We start from the raw sequence: 27899 nt of genomic DNA, 5'->3' as shown, positions 1-27899 counted from the left end.
TCTGGATACAGGTTCCTGGCCCCATTAACAATGCCAGGTGTTTGATCCATCTTGTAGACTGGGCCTTAAATGCCCACCCCTTTGAAGAAGTGGTTGGTTACTCCCGTAACGGCCCTGCCACTACTGCAGCAGCGGGCATGTCTTACCAAGTCAGTCAGGATTGTTGCTTTTGGGGTTTACAGCTGGGTAAAAGTGACGATTACTTTGTTCCTCTGGTAGTGGGCGTCTCTGCTGAGCCATCTCTCCAGGACCCCAAAATGGAGCTCTTTTTAAGGGCACAGATCTTTCCCTCTGTCATTCAGTGAATCAGTCCAGTCTCAGCTCCAGCGCTAGCTGGCTGGGCGAGCTCTGAAGAGGCACTGTTCTCCATTCTATCAGAGGAGGGAAACGGAGGCTCCAGCAGCTGTCCGCAGCACACACCCACCTCTCCACGTCACCCTTCTTTCCAGTGGTTGTTTATTATTATTATTATTATTATTATTATTATTATTATTATTATGTTGTTGTTGTTGTTGTTGTTGTTGTTGTTGTTGTTGTGTGCACATGCACCTATGCACAAATATGCAGAGGCCAGAGGAAGATATATATTGTCTTCCCCTCAGGGTACTCAAGCCGAATTTCTCCATTTAGGCTAGGTTGACCAGTGAATGAGCCCCTGGGATCTACCTGTATCTGCCTCCCATGCTGAGGCTACCGGCATGTGTAGCACCTTTTTCATGGGTACTGAGGATTCGAACTCAGGTCCTTGTGCTTACATAGCAAGTGCTTTCCCCTTGAGCCGTCTCTGCATCTCCTCATCTTGTTTTGTTTGTATTTAAACAAACAAACAAACAAACAAACAAACCAGGTTCTTTTGTGTCCCAGGCTGGTCTTGAACTTGACATAGGCAATAAGGACCTTACGCTTCCTCTGCCTCAACCTCCCCAAGTGCAGTGCTAGGAGTCAAACCCAGGGCTTCGTGCATGATGGGTAGGTACTCTACCAACTGAGCCATGTCCCCAGCCCTGTGTAGTGTTTTCAGAAAACTTAAAAACTATCTAAAAAGTGTGGATTGCCTCTTCGGGAACCATCTCCAGATGCGGTTATATTCCCTACCCTGGAGATACATGTTGTGTGCATCGATCTCTCCCCTTACCCACCCTTTTTTCGGGGCCTGGGATCTACAGTGTTGGCCTGTGTGTCCCCAGTCCTTAGTGCCACGCAGACCAGGAGTATGCTTCAGAGATGGGACAGAGCAGCTCAGTGGTCACCTAGGGCTGATTCCAGCTCACACACAAACTTCTAATGGGTCCCGGGAGTGGTCTGGCTGACCAGGGACTCTGTCAAGCTCCCTGGAGCGTCTCAGTTTGTCCTCTACCTTCTCCCCGGCTTTCCAGTGAAGCTGAGAGACTTCGAGTCAGCTGTGAACAACTTTGAGAAGGCCCTGGAGAGAGCCAAGCTGGTCCACAACAACGAGGCACAGCAGGCCATCATCAGTGTGAGCCTTTGTCACCTGTTGGACTGGGGGGACGTGGAGTGGGAGTGGGTGGTTGGGCCCTCGGCTCCCCTCAGCCTTTCCAGCTGCTTATTACCCACCTGTCACAGGACACGTGCTGGCAGGGCACTGGTTTTGACCTTTGCCTCCGCTGTCCATCTGTATAGCAGCCCATCTGAGTGGTTGTACTTGAAACAAAGAAACAAAACTTTTTCCAGATGTATTCACCTCTTCCATGTACTATGCACCCTGATACTTAACTATTTGCTTATGAGTTCTTAATTAATTAATATGAGCGCTCTTTACATCGCCCAGACTGACCTCAACCTCGTAGACTCAAATGGTCCTCCTGCCTCAGGCTCCAGAGTAGCTGGGACTGTCAGACTATAAGCGTATGCCTCTGCACTTTGCACGTGGCTTTCCATTTCCTTTTGTTTAATGCTGATTGACATTTCCTCCTCCTTCTTTTTCTATTTTCCGTGTATGTGTGTGTTGTGGGAGGCCAGTTCCCCACCTTTTAAAGGGGTCCTGTGAGGAGGAGAGGGGGATAAGAAACTTTTAGATAGAAAGATAGCAGAGGTGAGACAGACAGACAGACAGACAGACAGAAACACAGGATAGCTTTGGGAGGACCTGGGTCAAAACCCAGCGGCCCCTTCTGCCTCTTCAAAAGAGCTTTTTATAACAATGCCAAGGGGCAGGGCAAAAGACCTCTCCATTGCTAGATCAGAGCACACTGTACAGCCAAGTGTAGACCCTTCCAAGCACCTGGTAACCTCGCCCGTGTTCAAATCATCCCCTTATGCAGCCCTGCTGGGTAAAGCAAGCTCAGATTCTCGGACCCTGAGTAAGTTCTCACTAGGAAACCTCTGTGGGTCTCTACAGTATATGTGTGTGCATGCATGTGTGTGCATGTATGTCTGTGTGCACACGTGTGCATGTGGCGGCCCAAGGTTGACACTGGGAATCATCCTTGAAGGCTCTTCCCCGTAATCATCGAGGCAAGGTCTCTCCAGCAAACCCAGAGCTCGCTGCCATGACTAGTCTCACTAGCTGGGAGTCTCACTCGCTAGGATCCCCTGTCTTTGCCTGTTGAGACTAGAATTACAGAAGGGTGCCACACCCACCTGGAATCTCGGGTTCTGGAATCCAAACTAGTTCCCAGGATTGTGCAGTAAGCGCACACACACGTGTCCTCCGCACTGTGTCCCCAGCCCTGACTGAGACATTCCAAACTGATTTTAGGACGTGCAGTTTGAAAACTACTACCTCCTCCAGGGGCAGCTGGAAGCACTCTGATTCCCTTTCTCTTGCATCAACCCTGGTGTCTGGGAGAAGGCTCTGTGGGGCCATGAAGGCCTTTGGTAACCTCCCCGTGGGGCTCTCCAACCTTCCCATACTCCAGCCAAAGCCTCTGCCTTTTCCTGAGCAGACTGTCCTGTGCTTTCATCTCTTGTGTAGAATTTTCTAAGTTCTCCTGGGTTTGCCTCCTCCAGGAGGTTCTCAGCCAGCCCTTAAGTTTTGGCTTGGAAACCCATTTTAAAAGGACCTTCTCAGGGCTGGAGAGATGGCTCAGAGGTTAAGAGCACTGGCTGCTCTTCCAGAGGTCCTGGGTTCAATTTCCATCAACCACATTGAAGTCCTCTTCTGGCCTGCAGCCATACCTGGAGGCAGAATGTTGTATACGTAAATAAATCTTTAAAAAAAAAAAAAAAAAAAGACCTCACTGTGCGGTGGGGGCACACACGTTTAATCCCAGCACTCAAGAGGCAGAAGCAGGAGGATCTCTTCGAGTCTGAGGCCAGCCTGGTCTACAGAGTGAGATCCAGGACAGCCAGGACTACACAAAAATGAAAATAAACAAAAAAGGACCTTCTCTGACCCCTCGGTTTGGGAATCGCCTAGCCTGCTCAGGAGGCAGCTGCTAACCTACTTAGGTTAAAGTGAGTTAAAAGTAGTGAGATGTAGAGTTCAGTTTCTCAGTCATTGGCCATGTTTTCAGTGCCCAGGAGCCCCATGCAGGTGATTGGACCACACTGCGCAGATCTAGAATCTTCCCATCGTTGCAGACATTCCTGTTGGGCAGTGCTAGCCTAGACTGAAAGTGCCAGGGGCAGAAGTGGAATGAGGGAAAGCCAGGAGGTATTTCAAGCTCACGTAGCCCACCCCAGTCTCCCCTCCGAGGTCTTGCTCCAGGTGAATGTAGGACTTCAGTCAAGTCAAATGCTGCCCACCTCAGGAATCCCCCCCCAGTCATCTGCCTCCTACTGGCCGCCAGACTCCTCAGGCACTTCCCATCGTGAAATCCTGAGGGCACACAGGTACAGGCCTACCCCCACTAATCATCTGCTAGAGTGGAGAATCTCAACGCGGGCTCCTCTCCTCTGAAGCAGGGCCCTGGCTGGGAGGCCAGAGCACACAACCCAGCAGCATTGGTATAGCAATTCAGGGGCCAGACTGGAGATGCATGTAGCCGGAGCTCGAGGAAGGTACAGGGCACCTGGGCAGTGGCACCCTTGTACTGAGCTTTGGAGGACAACCATGCAGGACTGGTCAGGAATAGCAGGGCTCTTCCTGCCCCGAAACAACCATACCAGAGAAGATACCAGAGAAGAGGCTTCGGGGAGGAAAGTTTGTGGTGATAGTGAGGCCAGTACTTCCCTATGGCAGTGGGAAAATCCCTCCCAAGAGACCCCAGTGAGGGCCCCTGCTTCCATATTTCTCCTCCGGGCAGCTTAGGCCTGCCCTATTGATGCCCAGTTCTTGTTGAGGGGCAGCCCTTGTGATTACACATCTCGCCCCTGCCTCTGTCCTGCGGGAGGGGAGTGCCTGCCTTCCCTCCAGCCCTGCTATGTACTTCAGGTTTTCTGTCAGGGCCTCTCAGATCTGATCCTTTCCCACGTGTCCCCGCTACGGAAAGCACAAGTATTTATGAGCACAGTTAGTGTGGACAGCCGAGTCCACATGCGGCTGGCTGTGGTCCTGGTCCATAAGCAGCTCGGTGTCTGTGGGGAAACTGAGACAAAAGCATAAGCCTTGGTTTGTAACCAACATCATAAAGGACCAGGGAGGTTCAGAGTGAGAGCCCTGGTCTCCTCAGAGTCAGGGCTGGAGGCTATCCCAGAGGCAGGGTTGAAGTTACCCCAAGGCTAGGCAGTGTTTCATTAATTGGTCCTCAGTGGCTCTTTGTGGGACCAGGTCTGAAGCCGCTCACTGTAGCTGGAAGGTTTCCCCAGTCCCGCCCGGCCCCGAGGTCCTGCCGCCGCGTATGAAATGATCACTCAGAGGCTTAATATTATTTACAAACTGTATGGTCTATGGCAGGCCTCTTGCTAGCTAGCTCTTGTATCTTAAATTAACCCATTTCTATTAATCTGTGTTTTGCCACATGTTCTGTGGCTTACCGGTCTGCTGGCATGTTGCTCCTTGGACGGCAGGCTGGCGTCTCCTCTGCCTCTGCCTTTCTTCTTCCTGTCTTTCTCTTGGATTTCCTGCCTGGCTATAACCTGACTCGCCATAGGCCAGAGCAGCTTCTTTATTAACCTTCACAGCAACACATATTCACAGTATACAGAAAGACATCCCACAGGGCCTCACCCTCCCACATTGCCATCTCCAGACACAAAAGCTCACAGGGGTCCTAAAACCATGCTGCAGAATAGCCATGCCCACCCGGCATCCGGTGCACACATCCTAAAGCTGCAGTGCTGTGCCCGGTGACAGCCTCTGAGACGACTATGACAAAGATAGACCCTCCACAAGACCCCACAGAAAGCAGGGTCTGGGGGATGCTTGTCATCCCAGCTGAGGCAGAAGATTGTGAACTGCAGGATGACCATGATTTTGAGACCAGCTTAGACTACATAATGAGAACCTATTTCAAAACAAACCAACCAGCCAGGTATAATGGTGCATGCTTGAAACCCCAGCACTTGGAAAGTAGAGACAGGAGGATCAGGAATTTTGTTTGTTTGTTTGTTTTTGTTTTTGTTTTTTGAGACAGGGTTTCTCTGTAGCTTTGGAGCCTGTTCTGGAACTCACTCTGTAGACCAGGCTGGCCTCAAACTCACAGAGATCCACCTGTTTCTGTCTTCCGAGTGCTGGGATTAAAGGTGTGTGTCACCACCGCCTGGCTGAGGGTCGGGGATTTGAAGCCAGCCAGGGGGATAGAGATTGAGACCCTGTCTCAAAAAGAAAAAAAAAAAAAAGATTCACCAGCTCCTCTGCCCTTCACAGGCCTTGGACGACGCCAATAAGGGCATCATCGAAGAACTTAAGAAAACTAACTACAGGGAGATACTCAGGGAAAAGGCGGAGAAACGTGAGTCACCATGACCCCAGTCCCTCCTCTGCGCTTCTTGCCTGGTAGTCCTGCCAGTCACTCCCAAGGCCAGGCTGGCACTGCTCTCCCAGCATGCTCACTGAGTTGCCAGCAGCAGCTGCATCCTCTCCCAGGCCAGGCCAGGGTGAGGATTTAGTTCACCTTGGCCTGCCTTTGCCTCCAGTCCAGCTGCCCCATGAATCCATTCAGCTCTGTCCTCAGGTTATTCATGGACTTGAATCAAGCACTCGCCACAGGCCAGGTCAGAGTTAGATTCTCTGAAGACTGGGGCTCTGCTCTGCAGGAACCCACAGGCCGGCAGGAAGGCAACAGAGTGGCCAGCACTGGCTTCTACCAGGCAGGGCTCAGCAGAGTGGGCGTGCGCTGTGTGAACACACAGGCTCGGGGTGACCCTGGGGAGCCAGGGGGAGCCTCTAGGGGTAAAGGGTCTGCCTCTAGTTCCCAAAGAAGCCCAGCAGTTTTCCAGGCAAGAGGTCGAGGGGGGAGGAGGACCATTTCCAGCAGGACACAGCAAGGGCAGACACTGGCCAGATGACAGGTCACATCCAGGGCCACTACTGCCGGTCAGGTACAGGGTGACATACCTGTCCGGCTCTTTCTGTCCCTTGTACAAGATGGGAAGCTGTGCGAGGTTGGTGACTGCCAGGTCCCATGCTAGGGAGAGTGCCTCCTAGCCACTCTCCCAGCTGGGCCGTCTGGTGTTGCTCATCTGGGACTTCTGCACTGCTTAGCAGCTTCACTCTAGACCTCCAGGGAGCAAAAGGGACTTTGACCCTTCAGGCTCTGCCTGTCCACAGAGAAGGCCTGAGGGAAAAAGAGTCAAATTATGGGCAAGCTCAGAAGAGCTGGTTTGAGAAGAGCGGCGGCTGGTCTCCATTGGTGCCCAGCTGCTGGACATTCTAGGGGTGCGGTAGGCACCATTGCCCCTTTCCGGGGACACTGTCAAGGTACTCAGTTTTACTAAGAAGTGCACTAAGGTGGAGGACTTAGAAATCCACAGTGGTTTTCAGTATGGCCATCTAGCTTTAGATCGGGGGCCTCAAACGTGATTCCATACTGGTTTTGGTGACAAATGGCCTTTGTCTATCTCCCTCTGTAGGACCCTGGCCTCAGTCATGATGCAGTGGGTGGGGTCCAGGAGCACAGAGCTCAGTGTGGACTCCTAGCTAATGCCCTCCAAGATTCAAGGTCAAGTCCTCTCTAGCAGAGCAGCCAGATGACAGTCCCCTTTTTGCATGTGTATGTGGATAATGTGTGTAGTATGTATGTGGGTTGATACACAGGTGTACACATGTATGTGACCTCTGACCCAGGCCTGTCTGGCTAGTCACATTTGCACTCCAGGGATCACCTGATTCAACCTCCTGAGAGCTGGGATGACCGGCAGGCCTCCATAACTGCTCAGTTTTTTTTGTTTTTTTTTTTAAAAAAGGCAGCGTCTCTTGTTTCCCAGGCTGGCCTCAGATTTACTCTGTAGCTGAGCATGGTCATCAGCTCCTGATCCTTTAGCCTCTACCTCCCAAATCCTGGTGTGGCCTTCACTCCCAGGGATCAGGAATCCGGCTTATCTGCTGAACCGTCTCAGTAGCCCACAGCCCTTTCTTTTCTTTTTCTCTTTTTTATTGGGGGGGGGGGGTCGTTTTGTTTTGTTTTTCGAGACAAGGTTTCTCTGTGCAACAGCCCTGACTGTCCTGGAATTCGCTTTGTAGACCAGGCTGGCCTCGAACTCACAGAAATCTGCCTGCCTCTGCCTCCCGAGTGCTTAAAGGGATTAAAGACGTGTGCCCGGTCAGCCCTTTTTTATGAAGTGCCTACTATAAAGTAGCTGATTCCCCCAAAGAGAGGCCAAGTCGCTGGTTGTACATGGCATGGAGCAGTGAAAAAGCCACTGGACTGGAGTGTCAGGTGTGAAAAAATATGGCGGGGGGGGGGAGTGCAGCTGCTCCAAGCAGCCCCACCCCACCCCCCCCCCACCCCCCCACCCCGCCGCCAGCCCCCCCTCCTCTGGGCCGGCCACATGCTGGGCAAAGATTCCTTCTGCCTTCTCGTGGGGCCACTTCCTTCTCTGGACAGTAGATGGCAGTGTTGTTCATCTTTTTCCCTTGGGATGGCCGTGAACCTGTTAAGCCCCGATTGACTTCTACAGGAACAGCTTCCGGGAAGAGCATGAAGGAGATCCAGGAGGTGATAGTGACTTTTCTGTGATTACCAGAGACAAGGAGCAAGAATCCCCTTGGTCATAAACAGCAGCCCTCCCGCAGCGCCTCTTGCTTACTACAGCCTGCTCACATGTCTACAAGAGAACTCAATGCTGCCTGTCTCCGAGTGGAATGGGGACACTGGAGAAAAGAACCCTGTCACTTCCCAACACCTAGGCCGTTTTTGTTGAGGGAGGAAGGATTGCCTTTTGCATCCGGCGTGTTTGCGGGAGCAGAGCGGCATGCAGCAGCAGGGGCCTGTGGCGGGGACTGCCCAGGCGGCATGGACCAAGAAACAAGCGCCTTTCCTGCAGGGAAAAGCACCTGTGCTTTTGGGCCACACTATCTTGGGTTCAAATTCTGGCTTCGCTCTTGCTTGGAGGGGATTGTGGTGTAATATCCTTTGTGTCAGTCCTGGGTTCCTGTGCGATCTCACGATAATCAAGTGGTAGGATGCCTGCAGCATCCCACTGGATGCCAGAGCAGGGCTGACCTCAGGCCCTGAGGAGTGACCAGCTCCCAGCTCCATCCCTTTGGAAGCGTATGCTGTCACACCCTGTGAGAGAGCTTGTCAGGGCTCTGCTCTCAGAAGCACAGGCCTCCAGAGGCCGAGTCAGGGTAGATTTTCACCCCGCCCCCGCCCGCCCCGTTCTGTCTTTCAGAGGAGGTCACTGCCCTGATGGAGTTGTCAGGAACATCATCAGAGAAGGAAGCAGCGAGACGCGCTCGCGAAGAATCCGAGAAGGGTGGAAAGGAGCCGATGGAGAGCGAGAGAGACACCACAGACGAGGAGAGTTCGAAGCAGAGAACGGAGGACCAAGACACTAAAGACTCGGGAGGACTTACCAGGAAACTGTTAGGGGACAGTAGGGCGTCCAATGAATTGAGCAGGAGGGAGTCGAAGGAAAGTTACAGGAGGCTCTCAGAAGACTCCAACCACACAGTCTCAGAAAGTTTAAGCCTAAAGGATCTAAAACAAGAGAAGAAAATGGCAGAAGTAGCCAGAGGGGAGGTTGAAAGGTTGGAGAAAACAGAGGGAGAAGACAAAGAGAAAGACTGAGGTGCTTAGCAAACGGCAAAGGACTGGAGACTTGCTTAGTAGGCATTAGGTTCAGGAGGACAGTGTTCCCAGGCCAGACGTTTTTGACAGGAAAAACTGGGAGTCCGGCTCCTACCAGTCACCTCATGTGCCCCGTTTTCTCATTAAATGTCTTAATTTTTACAGATCCTGAGTGAGTCATTGTGCCTCGTCTGTCCCCCTCGTTCTCAGTAGGGAGCTAGTGGAAGAAATGAGAGGGGTGGGTGGAGAGGCGGGCGGAGCCCAGAATGCTCGAAGAAGAGGTAAAGAAAGCCCTGAAAAGAGGTGTTTCTACTTGCTTCTCGGCCATTCGCTCACTTCCCCCAGGACGTACTAAGTGGAGGGTACTGGGATCGGGGTGGTGTCGGGGTACACAGAAACCACGCCCTAAGCTTTTCTCAGGGTGGACGACTTCTAAGCAGAAAAAACCCACCTCAGCCGGAAGCAGAACTACAGACGCCAAAAAGCAAGGTCAGTACATTTAGGGACTTTTCCAGAACTACGGACTTGGATGGATTAGGTCTTTGTTTTTGTTTGGGCAGGTGGTGCTGCCTAGCTGCCTGGTTTCATTAAGAGTTACATTTTTCTCCTCGAGAAGTGGCCCACATCTTTAATCCCGGCACTCTGGGAGCCAGAGACAGGCAGATCTCTGTGAGTACCAGGCCAGCTCGGTCTACATAGTGAGTCCCTGTGTCAGAGAGAGAGAGAAAAAAAAGAGTTAATCTTCAACTTTGGCACAGAGAGGCCAGGTGTGCCTTTGCGCTCAACCAAGGCTCAGACCGCTGCTTCCCAGCACCCTGGTTTCGATTTCCCGGGAGCGCGTGCGCAGAGGCCCGGGCTGACCCCGCCCCGTCCGCGCGCCCCGCCCCCGGGCTATGAAAGGCGCCCTGCGTGTGGTCCTGACACCCCAAGACGCCGGTGTCCCTCGCGCAGGCGGGCGGTCCCGGAGACAGTGCCCGCAAAGGCGGCGACGGCGGTGCGCCCACTCATCATGGTGAGCGCAGCGCACGCGTGGGGGCCGGGCGGGAGAGAGACTAACAGAAAGCGAGAGTCTTGGGAACGCTTGGGCAGAAGTGGCTTGCAAATTGGGGGCGCCAGGTTCTGGAGTTGAAGTCCAACATCGGGGCCCTCCAAGGCAGCTCAAAGGCAAGGGGAGCGGGGAAGGTTTTGTTTTTGTTTTTGTTTGGGGGTGTGTGTGTCTCAAAGCCGCTGGAGAAGGAAATCCCTGAAAGATGAAGTTGATGCTTCCTGGGGACACCAGCTGGCAAGTGGGTCTGGGCCCCGGGCAGCACCAGAGCTTAGGGGTGTTTGGGAGCTGGCGCTAGGAGTGGGTTCCCAACCACCGCCTCCTGCACAGGCCATAAAGAAGCCAGAAGCCAGCTAAATTCTCTGCGTGCACACCAAAGGCGGAAGCCAGTGTGGCTGACAGTTGAAACTGCCATTGCTTGTTGCTTTTGTTAGAGAGGTACTGCTAACACGCAGCAAAGTAGGGGGCAGAAATTCCTGAATACAGGTGCCCTGTGCCGCCTAGTCCTACAGACCAGGGAGGGGGGAATGAGAGGGCAGAGGAGGAGGTGGCTCTGAATGAGGCCCTTTGTCCAATGCTCTCCTGCCCTGCCCCCCACCAGCCCTCTGTGGGACCATTGTCCCCCCACACCCAGACAAGAGAGTATTATCTGCTGATGCCATTGTTGGGTGGAGGGAGGCGGTCTTTGGGTCACCCTCCTCTGCCCTCACCCTCCTCTGCACACCCAGAGAGCCAGGGCAGCTGTGGCTTTGCCCATACATAGCGCCTCAGGCCTACAAATAGGGACATCCTTAAGAGGTGCCAAGAATATATAAGTTGGGGCTGACAGGGAGCAACAGGCATTCGCTTCCCTTGCATTCACTGCCACTGAAGGGCAGCAGAGAGTGATCCTCGGAGGCAGGAGAATAAGAGGTTAGGTGGTGTCACCGCCGAGGTTCCCTCTACCCACCACAGCCCTGCTGTTGAAGATACTGAAGGACCTATTGGGAGAAAAAAAGCCACCGCTCCCTGCTGAGGAGAGCACCCGCCACCCAAGGGTGCTTTAAGTTCAGCCTGGGGGTTCCTGAGCTGGCAGCCGGTCCTCCGCCGGGAGAAGCAGGCCAAAGACTAGGGTTTGGTGCTTGTGGGCTGACATCTCTCCCCTCCTTACGCAGAACACAAGCTTTTCCCGAAAGAGTCACACGTTCCTGCCCAAGATCTTCAAAAAAATGTCATCCTCGGGAGCCAAGGACAAGCCCGAGCTGCAGTTCCCCTTCCTCCAGGACGAGGACACGGTGGCCACGCTGCACGAGTGCAAGACGCTGTTCATCCTGCGTGGCCTGCCAGGCAGCGGCAAGTCCACGCTGGCTCGGCACATCGTGGATAAATATCACAACGGCACCAAGATGGTATCTGCCGACGCTTACAAGATCAACCCTGGCTCTCGAGCAGACTTCTCCGAGGAGTACAAGCGGCTGGACGAGGACCTGGCCGCCTACTGCCGCCGGGACATCAGGGTTCTGGTGCTTGATGACACCAACCACGAGCGGGAGCGACTGGATCAGCTCTTTGAAATGGCCGATCAGTACCAGTACCAGGTGGTGCTGGTGGAGCCCAAGACAGCATGGCGACTAGACTGTGCCCAGCTCAAGGAGAAGAACCAGTGGCAGCTGTCAGCCGAGGACCTGAAGAAGCTGAAGCCCGGCTTGGAGAAGGACTTCCTGCCACTCTACTTTGGCTGGTTCCTGACCAAAAAGAGTTCCGAGACCCTCCGCAAAGCTGGCCAGGCCTTTCTGGAAGAGCTGGGAAATCACAAGGCTTTCAAGAAGGAGCTTCGACACTGTAGGTGGCTGTGGGGAGGGAGCAGGGCAGCTAAATCCTTGTTGGCCTGTGTCAGAGAGCCCACTTTGCCAGGCATCCAAGGATGGGGTTGGAGGGGTGGAGGATACAGGCGGGGCAGCTGCCACGCATAGCCAAAGGCAAGGCTTTAGGGTAGAAGCAGGTGGCACTATGGGGGGGTACCCACAGCACCTCTCTTGCAGCCTCCCTCTTCTCCCGGGCACCACTCTCCCAGCCTGGATGTAGACCACCATCCGAGTCTGGGAGGTGGGAAAACTAAGGGACTCAGCAGAGGAAATGTCACTATAACCTTGGAGGGAGACCCTGGCCCAAGGCTGTCAAACTCATTTTTAGCAGCAGAAAACATTTTTTTTCCCCAAGCAAAAGATAAGATGCCTCAGCTACAAAAAGTACTAAGATCAAGCCTATTGTGACCTCCCCGGGGATGGTTCGCAGGCCTTCGGCTCCCCCTGGTGCTACCATGGCATTCCCAGGGCTAGAGAACTCAGCTTCATGCCTTCCAGAACATTCCACACAAGGAACATGCTCAGAGAGGCTATGAGTTGCTACCTGTACTTAGGTAGGATCCAGCAGCGTTCCCTCCTGGCAAGGGCTGTTGGCTGGAGTAAACAGGTAGCTTTGGGGTAGGGAAGGGTCCTAACCCCTCAGTGTCCCACAGGCTGTCATCCCCTAGCTCATCTATGCCTTTGAGTCTTTGTTTTTTTGAGACAGAGTCTCACTATGTAGCCTCCCATGGCTGGCCTCTGACTTGCAGTAATCCTCCTGACCTGCCTTCTCTTTACCATGCCTGGTCTCTTTAAACTCGTTTTTTAGTCTCTCGATTCTAGCTGGTCTGCAAACTTGAAATAACTTCATTCTGTTGTTAAATCACTCAGAGGCCAGCAGGTCCTTTATGCCCGTGTGAGTTCTCAGAAAACTTGTTTCCGGGCTCCTGAGGCTCCTTCTACAAGGAAGATGCTGGCAGGGAGCCAGCCCACTTCTTGTACAGAGTGAGGGGCAACCCCTAGAGCCAGGGTTTCGGGCCAGAGCTGGGGGTCCTGGCTTGGGCACGATCGCTGCTTGATGCTGGCTTTGACCACAAACAGCAGAATGCTTTTCTGCTCAGGGTGTGGCAGGAGACATCAGAGACTCATAAGGCACACTCAGAATAGAAGATCCCTGGAACAGTTAGTCTTCGGGGACAAACAGGGAGGAGCCAGACTGAATACAGCCACAAAGCCTGGAGTCTGGAAGATCGGCTTTGACATTCTCGTCCTCAGCCCCTTGTCCCACTGTCAGGACCCTTCCTGTTCCAGGCTCTTGGTATGCTCTCCCCCAAGCATGCCAGCAGGGCACTGGAAGGTATGGTCACCCCTGGGTGAAATGGTTGCTGTAATCTCAGGCCCTGAGGTACCTGGAGGGTATGGCACCTGGAACTGTGGCAGTGTTTGCAGTGGACTGGCAACAGTCAACCACGTATCTGTCCCACGTGGCTAGTAAGTGGCAAGATGTGTTCCATTTTCCCCCGTACCACCTTCTCATCCTGCTTTCCCTTTCCAGGTATGACGCCGCTGCTGGCGGCCTTTGGCTAGAATTGCCTAGCGCTATTACATATGCCTTAGAAGTCAGAGATGTAAAGATCTATACGCTGTGAAACCAGCATGGTTAGAGTGTTTAAATTGTTCCCCGCCCAGCATTGAACCCAGGACCCTATGCATGCTAGGCAAGCACCCCCGCCCCCCAGAACTCCTGGTCCTCTTGCATCTACTATCCCAGATGCTAGGGACTCAACCCAGGGCGATGTGCACGCTAGGTCAGCACTCTGCCAACTCAGCTGCATCTCCAGCTAGCAAATGAGCCAAGCTCAGTGGGGGCCGTTTCCCCCCTCGGGGCCTGCAGTTTCTGTGGTAGGTGTTGGTAGCCCAGCTCACTGCCTCACTGCCATGACTGGATCTTCTCTTCTGCAGTTATTTCTGGGGATGAACCCAAGGAGAAGCTTGAGCTGGTCAGCTACTTTGGGAAGAGACCCCCAGGCGTTCTGCACTGTACAACCAAATTCTGTGACTACGGGAAGGCCACCGGGGCAGAAGAATATGCCCAGCAGGATGTGAGTTCTCCCCAGGGAAACCCTGGTGAAGGAGGGGAGGGTGAGTGGGTTCAAGTATCTTCTGGAGCTGCGGCATGGGGCAGAGATACCACACAATGGCTGGAGAAGCGTGGCCTCCTGTCTGTGGCTTAGTCTCTGCTCTTGTGTTACCCTCTTAGGGACTTACTAGTCCATCTGTCCCCAGAACCTGCTCAAGGGCCTTTTCCCTCAAGTAGATTAGTGGAGAATGCCAGGCAGCAACAGGCTCCTTCTCTGGCCTCTTGAACCCATGTTAAGTCCCGGAGTCCCCAATGCTAAGATTCCTGGGTTCCAGAGAGCCTGCTGCACTGGGGCTCCAGTCTACTGAGGGAAGGAGTGACTCAGGAGAGTGAAACACCCATTCCTGAACGGACGGACAGCACACAGTCCATAGCCAGATGCAACCGTCCTTAACTCCAGGCATGCCCAATTCCTAACCTCCTTCACCACTGCCTTCCCAGCCACCATTGCCGCTTCTGTACGGGCCAAGCCTCACTGAAGTGGCAGCTCCCTAGGACCCAGGTGTTCGTAGCTTCGGGTGACCTCAAAGCCTAGTCCAGTGGAGTGGCTGAATATAGACCCTTGCTCCTTTCTGTGGTCCAGTTAGCAATGCTAACCAAGCACCTGTCCCACGCCATCAGGTATGGCCAGTGGTGTAAGCAGATGTCAACCACAGTGCGTTGAGTGAGTGGAGGGAGCTGTGAAGAACAGTAGTAGCTGATCCAGGCTCTTCACCACCGTTAATCCTGTCTCCTCGGAGGTAGACTCTAGGGTTACCCCTCTCTCACAAGTGAATAACCAAGGCCTAGAGAGGCTAGCACACTTAGCACCTTGGGCCTGGTAAGTGGGGCTTGTGTCTGGTGCCTGAGAGCCTTTTCCCAACATTAGCTTGAGTGGCTGGTGTCTATTTGATCTGTCTTTTAAAAAGACCCCCGCACAGGCGCACTCACTGTCTCCTCTGGGGGTGGCCCTCCCTTGTCAGCTGTCCCTCTAACTTGGGCCCCCCCTCTCTCCCCAGGTGGTGAAGAGATCTTATAGCAAGGCCTTCAAACTGTCCATCTCGGCCCTTTTTGTGACACCCAAGACGGCTGGGGCCCAGGTGGTGTTGAATGAGCAGCAGCTGCTGTTGTGGCCGAGCGACGTGGACAAGCCCTCTTCCTCCGAGAGCCTGCCCCCAGGGAGCCGAGCTCACATCACCCTCGGCTGTGCTGCCGATGTGCAGCCTGTGCAGACAGGCCTTGACCTCTTAGAGATTTTGCAGCAGCAGAAGGGGGGCAGCCGAGGTGAGGAGGTGGGGGAGCTCTCCCGGGGCAAGCTCTTTTCCCTGGGCAAAGGGCGCTGGATGCTGAGCTTGACTAAGAAGATGGAGGTCAAGGCCATCTTCACGGGGTACTATGGGAAGGGCAAACCTGTGCCCATACATGGCAGCCGGAAGGGGGGTGCCATGCAGATTTGCACCATCATCTGAGGGTTCACGCCACTCTACCCCTTCTCTCTTTAGAAGGCAGGGGGTAGACAGGGCAACATGCCTTCCATTTGATTTTTAAGATTTTTTTTTTTTTACTGGAAGCTAACTTACCTGTAACTTTTTAAGAGTCTGTAAAGTAACTGCCAGTCTCTTCCTGCCCACCCTCTTCCCCTTAACACGTGAGCTCTCAACACAGGCGGGTGGGTAGAGGAAGACACCATTCAGGAACCCGTGATATCAGTGGTGATAAAAGACTGGGCTATTGGGCCTGGAGCCACATCTGCCCCACGTCCAGGAGCTGGTTAACCCTCCCTTGACCCCTGCCTGATGCCCATCTAGAGCTGGGCACACCTCAGAGCTGCACACATCATGCTAAGGACAGTGCTACTGCCACAGGAAAACAGTGGTAGCTTTGAGAGGGGTCAGATCCCTGGGTACCAGTCTTATTTTTAATCACTATAGTGCCTAAGAAGGCCTGGGCTATTTCCTGGTGAGTAAAGGGGTTTACCTCCCACCTTTGGTCATTCCTAAGTCCCTGCCACCTCCTTCACACTGTGACTAGGTGAAGAGTGTGATCACTAGGGGAGAAAGTGGAATCACCAGAAGCCACATCTCTGGCCTCCCACTGGCCACCCACCCTTCACAGTAGCGTGCCACTGCTGTGTGGACGGGCACTGAGGTCAGACAGACATGGCCTGAGAAGCTCCAGCTTTGCTTTCTGCCCATCCCATCCTGCCTCCATGGTGCCTCTGGGCCTCCTCTAAAGGAGGGTGGTGGGTACCAAGAGCCAATGGAGGGGGCCCTGAGCTGGCCAGAGTGTGCTCCATCTCCTGCTCTGGGGAAGTTGAACAAGATCATGTGTGTGGTTCCTGGAACACCTCACTCTGCCTTTGCTCAGTAACAGGACCCTGCTAATTGGGTTGTCACCCAAGAATCTGGGATTTATGTTCCTACCCTGGTTTTGCCCACCTCAGCAACTTCTAAGACATACTGAAATAAATCATGTTAATCCTAGCTGTGTGTAGTCACTCTTGGCCTTCTATGTCCAGCTCAGTATTCCCTGGGGGCCAGGGCTGGGTACATTAAGACTAGCTTTGTCCCACAGCTTGGGGCCATCGGTCCTGTCTCCCTTCTGCTGGCTGGGCACAGCTGTGATGAGGCTGGGCAGCTGAACAGTGTTGGCTTTCATGAAGCAGAAAGGAGAGGCTGGCTTCAGACTCATGCAGAAGGTGGGGGTTGGCTGGGAGCCAGGAACTTGGAGCACAAAGCCTTTATCTGACAGCTAAGGCGACCACATGCAGGTGTCCTTGGCCCAGTCAAAGACCTCTCAGCAAGGCCTAGAGTTTCCAGCGTGGGCTTTGCAGGGTCTCTGGGGAAGGCCACCTTAAGTCAGTGTTCTTCAAACATAAGAGAGGACCTGCAACAGCTCCCCCAGGCTCACAGGGCCCGGCCTGACCATCTGGCCACTCTGGTTCAAGGCCTCTCTCCGTGGCTGTCTGCACTGTCGGCACCTGCAGTCTACCTCAAAGCCTCACGCGTCTGCCCGGAACAGTAACCTGACTGAGCAGTGTGGCAAGGCTACAGGGCCCTTCTCCACTTTGCCTATCTCAAGCAGGAAACGAGACCAGTCATGTATTCGCAGCTTCCAATAACACGAGCCTTTAGAGCCAGCAACGGCCTGAGCTCTGGAGTTGCCTGGCAAACTTTAAAAGAGCCTGGAGGTCAGGAGCAGAATTTTGTTTTCCTGTCCACGTCCCTCGAGCCTACAGTGACAGTAAGAACAATCCGAGCACGACAGTGTCGTCGCTCATATTGTAATCCCAGCACTGGAAAGGGCTGAGGCAGGAGGACTGCCCTGCTCCAGAGCAGCCCAAGACCATCTAAACCAAACAAAAGCAGAGCGCGCGCATGCATGCGCACGCGCGCGCGCGCGCGCGCACACACACACACACACACACACACACACATGCATACCAGGCACCTGTGCTCGTGGATGAACTTCCGGTACAGAGAAGCTACCAAAGCTAAGGACCAAAAAAATGGTCAAAACATTTTATTTTCTTTTTTAATAAAGTTAAACAATACAACAAAAATTCACAAGCTGCCTCCCTGTCTACCCCTGGCTTCCCTCCCCTCCCCAGTCCTCAGCGCTGGCTCCCTTTCCTTCACCCCACTCATACAGACAAAGGGCACCCAACTGAGAAAACGAAACTGCTCTAAGTACACGGGGACATGATGGAGGAGGTGAACCGTCCACATTCATGGTTAAACTGAGCAAGTCTGCATTTTCTGGGTTCTGAGTAGTTGCCCTTCATTAGCCAAACTGAAAGAAGAAATTCCCTGGGCCAGATGCTGAAAGGGAAAAGAAAGGCTTGTTAGTTGCTCTGTGGATTTCCTTAGGAAAACCATAGTTGTTACAGAAGTCTTCAAGGGCAGCTTAATCCAAACACAGAGACTCCAAGGGTACCAAATAGTCTGAGCCATGAGTGCAAGGGCCAGCATGCAAGGCACACCCTACCACTGGGCTGGAGGTGCATTCTGTGTGTAGCTTCTGAACACATTTGCTCTAGTGAACAAGGCTGGATACTCAGGGCCTTGGTGATGCTTCTCTGACCCTCTGGCCAAGTGCACTGAGAAAGGTTCCAAGCAAGACAAGCCTAGGAGTCTCCTCAGCCACACTAGAGTGCATCCATGTTCTGGTGACCAAGGATCCAGCTGTCTCCACTCAGACTGAGGGAGGGGTCACTGTTGGCTTAGCGCCTGGGAGCTCTCAAGAGCAGCAGGTATACCCACCTTCAAAGCTGAAGCCCCCAGGGCCACCGAAGAATGCCTTGAAGATGTTGTTTGCATCAAAATCTGGTGAGAAGCATGGAAGGGACAAAAAAGGGGGAATCAGAAGGGTCTGAGGGACCAGGTGCAGTAGAATTCTGAGTATCACTTCCATCATTTCAGCCTAGATGTTAGCAAACCTTTCCCCCACCCCAGTTCTGGCATCTGTTCCCCTCCAAGTGCAGTCCGCAGGGGAAAGCTTGCTCTGCCTACTGTCTCCTTACTTAGAAACGTCACTTGCACTACGCTGCCTTCCTCTAACGCTGGGCCTATTACTGAGATGGCTCCCCTTTTCACTGAGTGTCAGCAAGCTCAAGGCAACAGACTGCAGACCCCGACTCCGGAACTAGCACTGGGCTCCTTTCCGCCAAGCCCCCGCAGTCCCGATGGCTCTGTCCTAGCTCATCTTTTACAGCCCGCTGTCTCACATCACTGGCTGACCACTTACAGACTTCACCTCTGCAGTGTCTCAGCCCAGCTGCCTGGAGGGCAGAAGCCGTGGTACCAACAACAGGGCCTTTTCTGGTGCCTTAGGAAAAAAAATGTTTTACAGGGACCATCTTCATTCCAGGAGGCCAAACCAACTTACCGCCCATGTTCATGCCCTCCTCATCCAGGTCCTGTCCACTGTCATAACGAGTCTTTTTCTTGGGATCAGAGAGGATGGTAAAGGCCTCTCCCACTTCCTTGAACTTCTTTTCTTCCTCCTTCTGAACCTCGGCGCTGGCCCCACTGTGCCGATCTAGAGAATTCAGTGAAACCAGGGTCACAGGAAAACAGTCTGTTTATGTCCCAGTTTGGAATGTGGCACCTCCCACAATCTGTAGGACAGGGAGCTCAGCACCCCCTTCTTCCCACTGAAGAGCGAGTCTCCTAGGTGCCCATGCACCTGCCCTGTGGTTCTTCCTGCTGTTCTCCTCTGCAGAGCTCACCTGGATGGTGCATCAAGGCCCGTTTCCGGTAAGCTTTCTTGATCTCATCCTCAGAGGCATTCTTGTCAACTCCCAGGATTTTGTAGTAATCTTTCCTCTTGCTCTTCTTCAGTTCCATCTGTGCATTCTTAAGGAGCTGTTTGTGTTCTGAGGGAGACAGGTGACATCAACAGACAGATCCAACTGCTTCCCTTGCTGGGTCCCAGCCCAGCTGCCCAGAGGATGGAAGCCTCAGTAACCACAAAAGGGTCTTTTTTGGTGCTTCCTTAGAAGACAGAGGAAGTGAAAATGACAGGGAGGAGGAGCTAGAACCAGAACACAGGTGCCTAAGCAGGAACCCTGTTGCCTGCTGCCAGGCTAGTGATCAAATAAGCTCCAGGTCCACTCCTAAGTGCAACATCAAATCATCCCCCATTTTAATTTAGGACCTACAAGAAGCTCCCCGAGTCCGATGGCCCTTTGTTCTCATACCTTTTGTTTTCTCCGTCTGATACACTTTTTCATAGTCCCGTACAGCTTCTTCATACTGCTCTGTGTCCATGTAACTGAGAAGGAAGTACAGGGTAATACAGCACTCAGACACAAAAGGCAATGGCCTATGGGACCTTCTAGGGAGAAGGCACGGCTCATGCAAGAGATACACACTTTCCATAGGATGTTTCATCCAACAGTAGAAGCCCTTATCTAAAAAATGAATTAACTTTCAGTTCCTCAAGGCAAAGAAGCCTCGTGGCATTTTGCACCCAGCCAGCAATCCTCTGCTAGAAGCGGCAGTGGCTGGGGAGAAAGCTCTCGGTGACACAGCACCGCCCACCAGCTGGGCCCCCTGTGAAAGGTCATGTGAAGGCACCTACTTGACTACCTTGGACTGGCACACAAGAGAAAACTGCTGTGAAAGAGCTTTGAAATCTTCGGTGCCACAAACATGCAGGGCCAGCTCCAACCCAGGCTACAAGTGGGGTTAGTTGAGCCACTAGAAAGATCAAGGTCAGGGTGGAAGCTGCCGATGAATGCTTCCACTAAGATCGATCAATCTCAGAGGTAGAGGTGAGACAGAAGAAGGGATTCTCAACACAGTCTTGCTTCGATTTCAGTAGCACAAAAGCAGAGGGATCCCTAGGCCAAAATGGGAGGACTGAAGGGAAAGGCAGGGTATTAGGACTTTGAAAGTGTTTCTCACAGAACTAAGCCGTCGTCGTCGTCTTTTTTAAAAATAATTTATTTTTATCTTGTGTGCACTGGTGTTTTGCCTGCATGTGTGTCTGTGTGAGAGTGTCAGATCTGGAGTTACAGACAGTTGTGAGCCGCCATCTAGGTGTGGGAATTGAACCTGGGTCCTCTGGAAGAGCAATCAGCACTCTTAACTACTGAGCCACCTCTCCAGGCCCCCAAGTTCTTATGACCAAATGGCACCAAGTCTGTCCTCTCCATCTATCAGACACAACATCTGCTACACACCCGAGAGACAGTTGATACTTCTATCATGCCAGCCCATCTTTACACACATCAGCTTTGGAGGCCAGGGCAGGGAGACTGATACCAATGTGGCTGGCCAAAAAGAGGTTTGACATCTTAGGCATCTCTGAATTTCTGGAAACATATTCATCTATGACTTTAAAAAACAAAACAAACAAAAACAAACAAACAAAAAATGCCCACAATGTCCTACAGACAGAGGGTACTAGGAATAAAGAGAAACAATTCACAGGGCAAAGCGTCAGATAACCTGAAGTAAATTATAATATTCATTGTCAGGTGGTGGCACAGGCCTTTAATCCCAGCACTCAGGAGGCAAACGCAGGCAGAACTTTGACCTCGAGGCCAGCCTGGGCTACAGAGTGAGTTCCAGGACAGCCAGAGCTCCACAGAGAAACCCTGTCTTGAAAAACAAACAAACAAACAAACAATAAAATCTGACGCATTAGTAACCCTGACATGATCTCTAGGCCTGTGCATAATGTATTAAACAAGTACCACGACACTGACTTGCATTCTTTTGTTATTTTTTTTGAGACAAAGTCTTTCTTCTTCTGTAGCCTGGGCTGGATTGGAATTTACTATGTAACCCAAGCTGGCCCTGAACTGGCTATCCTCCAATCTTAACCTCTGAAGTACTGGGATTACAGGTGTGATTGCCCATCAGGATCTGCATTATTTTGCAGTTTTAAAAATCAAAAATACCCTTCCAAGTCTCTTAAATGTTGAAGAAAAGGTAGAAAATGAGGCTTTAAGGGGAAGAGGAATCGCTCTGGCTTGTGGTAAGCGAGGTGGCAAACATCTGCCATCTGCCCAACTTTAAGGCTGAGTTGAGCCCAACTGTACAATGGTCAGGCCTCCAGGAAGGCTAGAGCTAACTGCTGGCATGTTTTAGCAGTCCACCTGCTTTAGGGGACTGTTACTATATTCTCAGCCAACGATGTCTAAGTGTCCACCGCCCCCCAACTCAGGTGGAGTTTCAAAGGCAAAAAGTCACTCAAGAGCAGTTCTATCCTTAACACAAAACAAGGACTTGTCAGATAAAGCAATTTCTGATTTTTGCTGACTATAAGCACACATACAAACAAAATCATCTTCTACTCCATTGTCTCCTAGCAGACTAAGAATGTACTACTCTTCATGTTTCCCTTTCCCACAGTGCAGAGCATCAGGTGAGTAGATACTACAGGACGCTACTCTTTTTGCTGTTAGAGAAAACTGAAAAAAAAAAAGCATCTATATAGCATATTGTGCTGCTTAAAGTCTTTAGTTGGGCCAAAGGTTTTTTGTTTTTGTTGCTGTTTTTAATTTTATTCATTTTTTGAGACGCAGTCTCATGTAGCCCAGGCTGGCCTTGAACTTGTGAATTTTTGATTTTTTTTTTTTTAAATACATTTACTGGTGGGCAGTGGTGGCACACACCTTTAATGGCAGCACTCAGGAGACAGAGGCAAGTGGATCTGTGTGAGTTGGAGGGCAACCTAGTCTACAGAGTGAGTTCTAGGACAGTCAGGACTATACAGAGAAACCCTGTCTCAGAAAAAAACAAAACACATTTATTGCGTACGCTCTTGATTATGGATAGTGTGCATAGGTCAGAGTTGCTAACTCTTGGGAGTTAGTTTTCTGCTCCCACCATGTGAGTCCTGTGGATGGAGTTCAGGTTGTCCAGCTTGGTGGTAGACTCCTTTACCCAATGGCCATCTCTCTACCCCAGCCTTGAACTTCTGATCCTCCTGAGTGTTGGGATATAGGCATGAAACACCAAGCCCAATTTATACAGTGCCAGGGACTGAATCCAGGGCTCTGTGCATGGTAGGCAAGCAGCCTACCAACTTCCACTCTCTTTTGTGGGGTAAGGAGCAGGGAGATATTAAACCCAGGGCCTCACACATGCGAGCGAGCGAGGCAGGTTCTATACAACTAAGCTATACCTCCAGCCCAGTCTTCCATTTCTGTCTGACAGTGGGGTGTGACAATGGAATGAGTAAGAGCCAGTTTCCCAGAATCGATAACACAACTCTAGCAGTTTTCCTATCGCAGTGGTGAGAATCCAAGGTTCTGGACTGCTGATGAGGGAGTTTCTGGTTCAGACACCAGTAGCTGTGCAATCAGACTTTACAGTTTATAATTAGGAATGAAATGGGCAATGGGGGAATGACACCCAAGGACTTCATTTCCCTTTTCAATCTTTAAAACCAAAACCACTGCCCCAGGGGAAAAAACCCTGTCACAGGCCTGGGGATGTAGCTCAGCCTGTCCAGTGCTTTCCTAGCACGTATGAACTACATACAAAAGGTGTTGATGCAGGCTTACAATCCCAGCACCTGGGAAAGGTGGGGACAGGAGGATAAGAAGTTTAAAGGCATCCTGGTTATATACATAAGTCTGAGGCCAGCCTAGCCAATCTTAAAAACAACAACAATCAGGAAGTTCTCGATTAGAGAGTAGCAGGAAATGACATGACTTTTTTTTTTCCACTGTGCCAGGTGTTAAACCCAGAGCTGTGGTGTGTGCAGTTTCTGTGTGAATGCAGGCTCACACTCACCAAGGAACACACACAGAGGTGAAGGGACAACTGAGCAGCGTTGTCTCACTCCCACGTGGAGACAGGATCTCTTGTTTACCACCCTATAATAGGCCAGGCAACCTGGCCTGAGAGCTGCTGGGGATTCTCCTATTGTAGGAGTGCTGGAATTGCAGACATCTGAATGCATGTGGGTTCTAGAGATCTGATCTCAGGTCCCCACTGGCTGACATCTCCCCACCCCTGTTCTATTTTTTGGTGAGTCTTACTCTGTAGCCCAGTCTGGTTTGGATAACTATGTAGCCCAAACTGGCCCTGCTTGCGCTAATGGTGAGTCTCCTGCCACAACCTCACAAGTGCTAGAGTTCTAGGCACATGCCACCACACCTAAGCCAGAAGAATACTTTTGAGACCTCATTCTAGCCCTTGACACTGTTCTGTCTGAATAAAATTCTCCAGGGAAATGGATTCAAGAGTAAAATGAACAAAAAGGCCGGGGAGCACCTAGCATCTGGGACAAAGAGGAGTAGGCACGATCCTCGTCACAGGGCCCACTGTGCTTGGAACACCTGGCATGGACTGTTTATCCCGAGTCTATCAAAAGCTGTTTTTTTATATAGCTGCACCACTGAGCCAAGTGAAATCGCCTTCCACTGTACTTTCCCTGCCCATGACAAACAGGCAGGGACAGCTCAACTGTCTCTAAGAACACTTCCTTCTTTCCTCTTCCAAGCATCATCCATCCATTCAACAAAACACTCACTGGGTGAGCACTGATGTGCCAAGCACTGTGCCAAGTTAGAGCGGAAGTGAACACCACAAAAGAAAGTCTCCAAAGGAAATGGATTCACATGTTAACAAAAGGAATTTGGGTCAGGCATCAGAGGAAACTTACTGACCGTGAGGGGCGTTAGACACAGGCATGGGAGACTGAGGGAGCGTGTGCAATCTCCTCGGCTGGAGGTCTATAAAGATAGTCTAGGGCTGGAACAATCCCACCTAGAGGCACGGGGAAGGACCAAATGACCTCACAACATCCCTGGGTCTGTTTCGTCAACCACAATGCAATCCCCTAGTTGACCAGTGGCAACCCTGTCCCCCCGTCCAGCGGCACTTACCACTGAGCTCTTCTCAAATAGGCTTTTATGTAGGTGTCGTCGAGCTTCACCGCATTCGTACAGTCGTCTATGGCATCATCTAGTTTCCTAAGCTTCACGAGAGAGAGCGAGCAATCACACTTCACATCGTCACTGATGAGGAAGTCCAGAAACTGGGAACATGGCTAGATCCCTGTCTTACTCTGTTCTTGGTCACTGGCAAAATCAGAGGACTAAGGACACCAAATTCCAAACTGGTTTCTTTACTATGTGATAAAAGCCAGTCACTGCTAAAGTTCCTTAGCAGGTCATGTTAGTGCCTAACCAAAACGATGGGTCCCAGGGTCCCACCCTTCACTCTTCCACAGGTCAACTACAGGGACCAGAAAGACTGCAATTTTTTTTTAAAAGATTTATTTATTTATTATATATACAGTGTTCTGCCTGCATGTATGCGTGCACACCAGAAGAGGGCACTAGATCTCATTATAGATAGCTGTGAGCCACCATGTGGTTGCTGGGAACTGAACTCAGAACCTCTGGAAGAGCAGCCAGTGCTCTTAACCTCTGAGCCATCTCTCCAGCCCAAGACTGCAATTTTTAACTACTAGAATTCTACAAGAGCAGAAGCCTAGCCTTTCTCATTGTGGATAGGGTCACAGGACGATTTCGGTCACTCTGTTATACATGGTGACCATCGGTTACTTGGGGATTTTAAAAAGCCCTATGAACGTTGTTAATTTCCTCTATCTCACTCCTGAAGAATAAACAAACCCTAGCGCCAATGTAAAGAGGAGACACTTGTTCAAATGGAAAGAGACAACCGAGGAACGACAGACAGGAGGGACAGCCTGCCAAGCTGCCCCACAAGGTCTCAATGCCACAAAATAGGTAAGTTTGCACCTCAGAAGGTGGTTCCTTACAAGACAGGGACATCGTTCCCTCTTTATCTGGCTTATTCCTGCTGAGCAGATCTCCGAAGACTTCTGATATCCCAGACCAAACGCTTACCTTGGAATTAACCGTACCCCGATTACAGTAGAGTTTAGCATTTGTTTTTATGTTGTTGGGGTCTATCCCCAAGGCTTCTGTGTACAGTTCATATGCTAGCTTGTAATTTCCTTCCTTAAATGCTTTATTCCCATCTTCCTTTTTGGCTTTCAGGGCTTTGGCATTCTAGAGAAAAGCAAGGTGTGGTCAGTTCAACCCAGAAAGCCTCAGTTCTCTCAGTGAGGATAGTATTTTCAATTTCTTCAACCCCAGCAGTCTGATAGGACAGTCCCCCACCACCTAGACTGCTCAGGGATGCTCTGACAAAGTGACAAATGGAGCTGTCACAGTCCTTCTGAGTCTCAATTCTTCCAGTCTAGCCAGCATCATTATTCTCCTCTCTTCCCACTTAGTACCAGGGATGGAACCCAGGCCCCCAGGCATGATAAACAGACACCCTACCACTGAGCTATAGCCCTAGTTTCACTCATAACTTAAGATATGAAAGGAAGCTTTATTCCCACTCTGATTCTTAGGTCATCATGCCAAGAACTTACTCTGCAAGCAACACAAGCCTTCTCGTGGTCAGGAGCCATCCTGAGAGCCTGCACAAAAAACTGAACAGCCTTCTCAATACAATCTTCATAATAAAGGCAAAGACCACGGACATACAGAGCATCAGCATTGGTGGAATCCATTCGTAAAATGTCACTGCAATAAAAAGAACACATTCAGCTGTGATTTGGAATGTCCTGACCATTCCTACCATCTGTGGTCAGACTGTTCCTCGATCATGGCTCTAGTATTCAAAACACTCACAGGTAAACAGATTCCTAAGAACTACTCCCAAACCTTGTTAAAATAAACTACCTGTAGTTATCGTCAATAAATTTTTCTTTCTTCACTCTCCCCACCTCCAGCAGTACCAGGGATTAAACCTAGGACCTTGTATACGAGAGGCAAACATTTTACCTCTGAGCCCAACCTCTCTCCCCTACCATTCTCACCCAACACATTTCTTGTGTCTCATGATCTTTTCTTTTGTGTTTCCAAGACAGAATTTCTCTGGGTAACAGTCCTGGCTGTCCTGGAACTCACTTTGTAGACCAGGCTGGCCTTGAACTCAGAGATCCACCTGCCTCTGCCTCCCAAGTACTGGGATTAAAGGCATGTACCACCACGACCTGGGTGTGCCTCACAATCTTTTATTGGACTAGAAGATGGGTTGGAAAACTAATGCCCACAGGGTAAGTCCTTTCTTTTAATATTTTTTATTTCCTTTTCCCCTTATAGTTTGGTGATAGGTGTTTGGTAATAGGGACTGAACTAAAGGCTTAGCGCACGCTAAGCACAAGGTCTACCAATGAGCCACCACACCATGCCAGAACTTCTGCAACTGCCTCCCTACCACTCCTATGGTACTGGGACTGAAGTCAGGCTACACAAGCACTTTACTGCTGAGCTATATCCCTAACCCTGCCACTGGATCATGTAAATAAAATTTGATTTATACCAACTCAGCTATTATCTGTGGCTGCTTCTGCACTATAATGGCAGAGGGCAGAGCTGAGCAGTTGCAATAGAGACCCGGGACCTGCAAAGGATAAAATAGTTACTATATGGATACCTAAAGAGTTTCCTAGAGTAAGCCGGGCGGTGGTGGCGCACGCCTTTAATCCCAGCACTCGGGAGGCAGAGGCAGGCGGATCTCTGTGAGTTCGAGGCCAGCCTGGTCTACAGCGCGAGATCCAGGAAAGGCGCAAAGCTACACAGAGAAACCCTGTCTCGAAAAACCAAAAAAAAAAAAAAAAAGAGTTTCCTAGAGTAGAAAGGACTGCATTCAAACAAACAAACCCAGGCCAGTGAGACTTCTCACCGGCTAAGAGCATTAGCTGCCAAGCCTAACCACCTAAATTCAATCCCCCAAACCTTCCATAGGTGGAAGGAGAGAACCAACTCCCCAAGAGTTGTCCTTCTACCCTAGATATACATGAAATTAAAGGTTAAAACAAAGACACTCATTAAATTCTTTCACATATGCTCAAGCACCTGCTGCACCACTACATCCTTTGTACCTTGTGGGTCTTGGATCTAATCTGATTTAACCTTTGGCTTTAGCTCCAGGAAGGTCTGAACAAGCCTAGCTGACACACCCACAGCTCTCATGCAGATGTAGAGAGCAGCCAGCACCTGCAGTCCTATCTGCATCTCAGTGGTGAATTGGCCAGACTGCATACCTGGCCACAAACTGTGCTTCTGGGTATCGACCCAGCATTGCTAAACATTCTGCTTTGAGGATTTTGAAGCGATGGCAGGCAGGGGCGAATTCTAGGGCACGGTCCATGCAGAAAACAACCTAAGGGAAGAGGAAAGCAAATAAGCTCTTCATCTTGGACTCCAGAAATGTCTTCACTTGAGTTTGGTCACAACAGACTCAATGCTCAGACATTACCTGGGTTCACTGCTTAGTGGTAAAGTAATATCAAAGTTTATACATATTCAATGAAAACAATGAGAA

General features: G+C 51.1%; 3 protein-coding genes across 7 annotated transcripts in view; 2 read left to right on the top strand and 1 right to left on the bottom strand.

The window, feature by feature from the left end:
- Odad4 (outer dynein arm docking complex subunit 4) overlaps positions 1 to 9240 on the top strand; it is a 29651-nt gene extending 20411 nt beyond the window's left edge. For 2 of the 4 annotated variants that reach the window (XM_052759756.1, XM_052759757.1), the window contains 3 exons: positions 1377 to 1477; positions 5711 to 5795; positions 8677 to 9240. In XM_052759756.1, coding sequence (XP_052615716.1) covers positions 1377 to 1477; positions 5711 to 5795; positions 8677 to 9074 — 584 coding nt within the window. In that variant the 3' untranslated portion in view covers positions 9075 to 9240. The remainder of the gene's footprint in view (positions 1 to 1376; positions 1478 to 5710; positions 5796 to 8676) is intronic. The other 2 variants (XR_008222659.1, XM_052759758.1) reach the window with 2 other exon arrangements.
- Positions 9241 to 9953: 713 nt separating this feature from the next.
- On the top strand, positions 9954 to 16544 carry Cnp (2',3'-cyclic nucleotide 3' phosphodiesterase). 2 transcript variants are annotated; one of them, XM_052759765.1, is made up of 4 exons: positions 9954 to 10086; positions 11274 to 11940; positions 13905 to 14044; positions 15081 to 16544. In XM_052759765.1, the coding sequence occupies exons 1-4, from the start codon at positions 10084 to 10086 to the stop codon at positions 15528 to 15530; spliced, it is 1260 nt and encodes a 419-aa protein (XP_052615725.1). In that variant the 5' UTR covers positions 9954 to 10083; the 3' UTR covers positions 15531 to 16544. The 2 variants fall into 2 exon arrangements, with proteins under 2 accessions (XP_052615725.1, XP_052615726.1); XM_052759766.1 differs by lacking the exon at positions 9954 to 10086 and adding an exon at positions 10152 to 10238.
- Positions 16545 to 17568: 1024 nt separating this feature from the next.
- The window catches only part of Dnajc7 (DnaJ heat shock protein family (Hsp40) member C7), a 38482-nt gene continuing 28151 nt past the window's right edge, over positions 17569 to 27899 (bottom strand). Inside the window, exons 6-14 of the mRNA XM_052759759.1 lie at positions 27619 to 27737; positions 25939 to 26092; positions 25403 to 25567; positions 24413 to 24504; positions 19763 to 19836; positions 19292 to 19438; positions 18949 to 19101; positions 18324 to 18386; positions 17569 to 17882 (exon numbers count right to left, since the gene is read on the bottom strand). Coding sequence (XP_052615719.1) covers positions 17845 to 17882; positions 18324 to 18386; positions 18949 to 19101; positions 19292 to 19438; positions 19763 to 19836; positions 24413 to 24504; positions 25403 to 25567; positions 25939 to 26092; positions 27619 to 27737 — 1005 coding nt within the window. The 3' untranslated portion in view covers positions 17569 to 17844. The remainder of the gene's footprint in view (positions 17883 to 18323; positions 18387 to 18948; positions 19102 to 19291; positions 19439 to 19762; positions 19837 to 24412; positions 24505 to 25402; positions 25568 to 25938; positions 26093 to 27618; positions 27738 to 27899) is intronic.

The sequence above is a fragment of the Peromyscus californicus genome, unplaced genomic scaffold (assembly GCF_007827085.1).
Source record: "Peromyscus californicus insignis strain IS unplaced genomic scaffold, ASM782708v3 Scaffold_3__1_contigs__length_106647218, whole genome shotgun sequence".
In the NCBI taxonomy this organism is placed as follows: Eukaryota; Metazoa; Chordata; class Mammalia; order Rodentia; family Cricetidae; genus Peromyscus; species Peromyscus californicus.
This window is presented reverse-complemented; position numbering and strand designations above follow the sequence as displayed.

Coding starts and splice junctions, on each gene's coding strand:
- Cnp (XM_052759765.1), top strand. Junction 11,941..13,904: donor CAAGAAGGAGCTTCGACACT/GTAGGTGGCTGT, acceptor TCTCTTCTGCAG/TTATTTCTGGGGATGAACCC. Junction 14,045..15,080: donor AAGAATATGCCCAGCAGGAT/GTGAGTTCTCCC, acceptor CTCTCTCCCCAG/GTGGTGAAGAGATCTTATAG.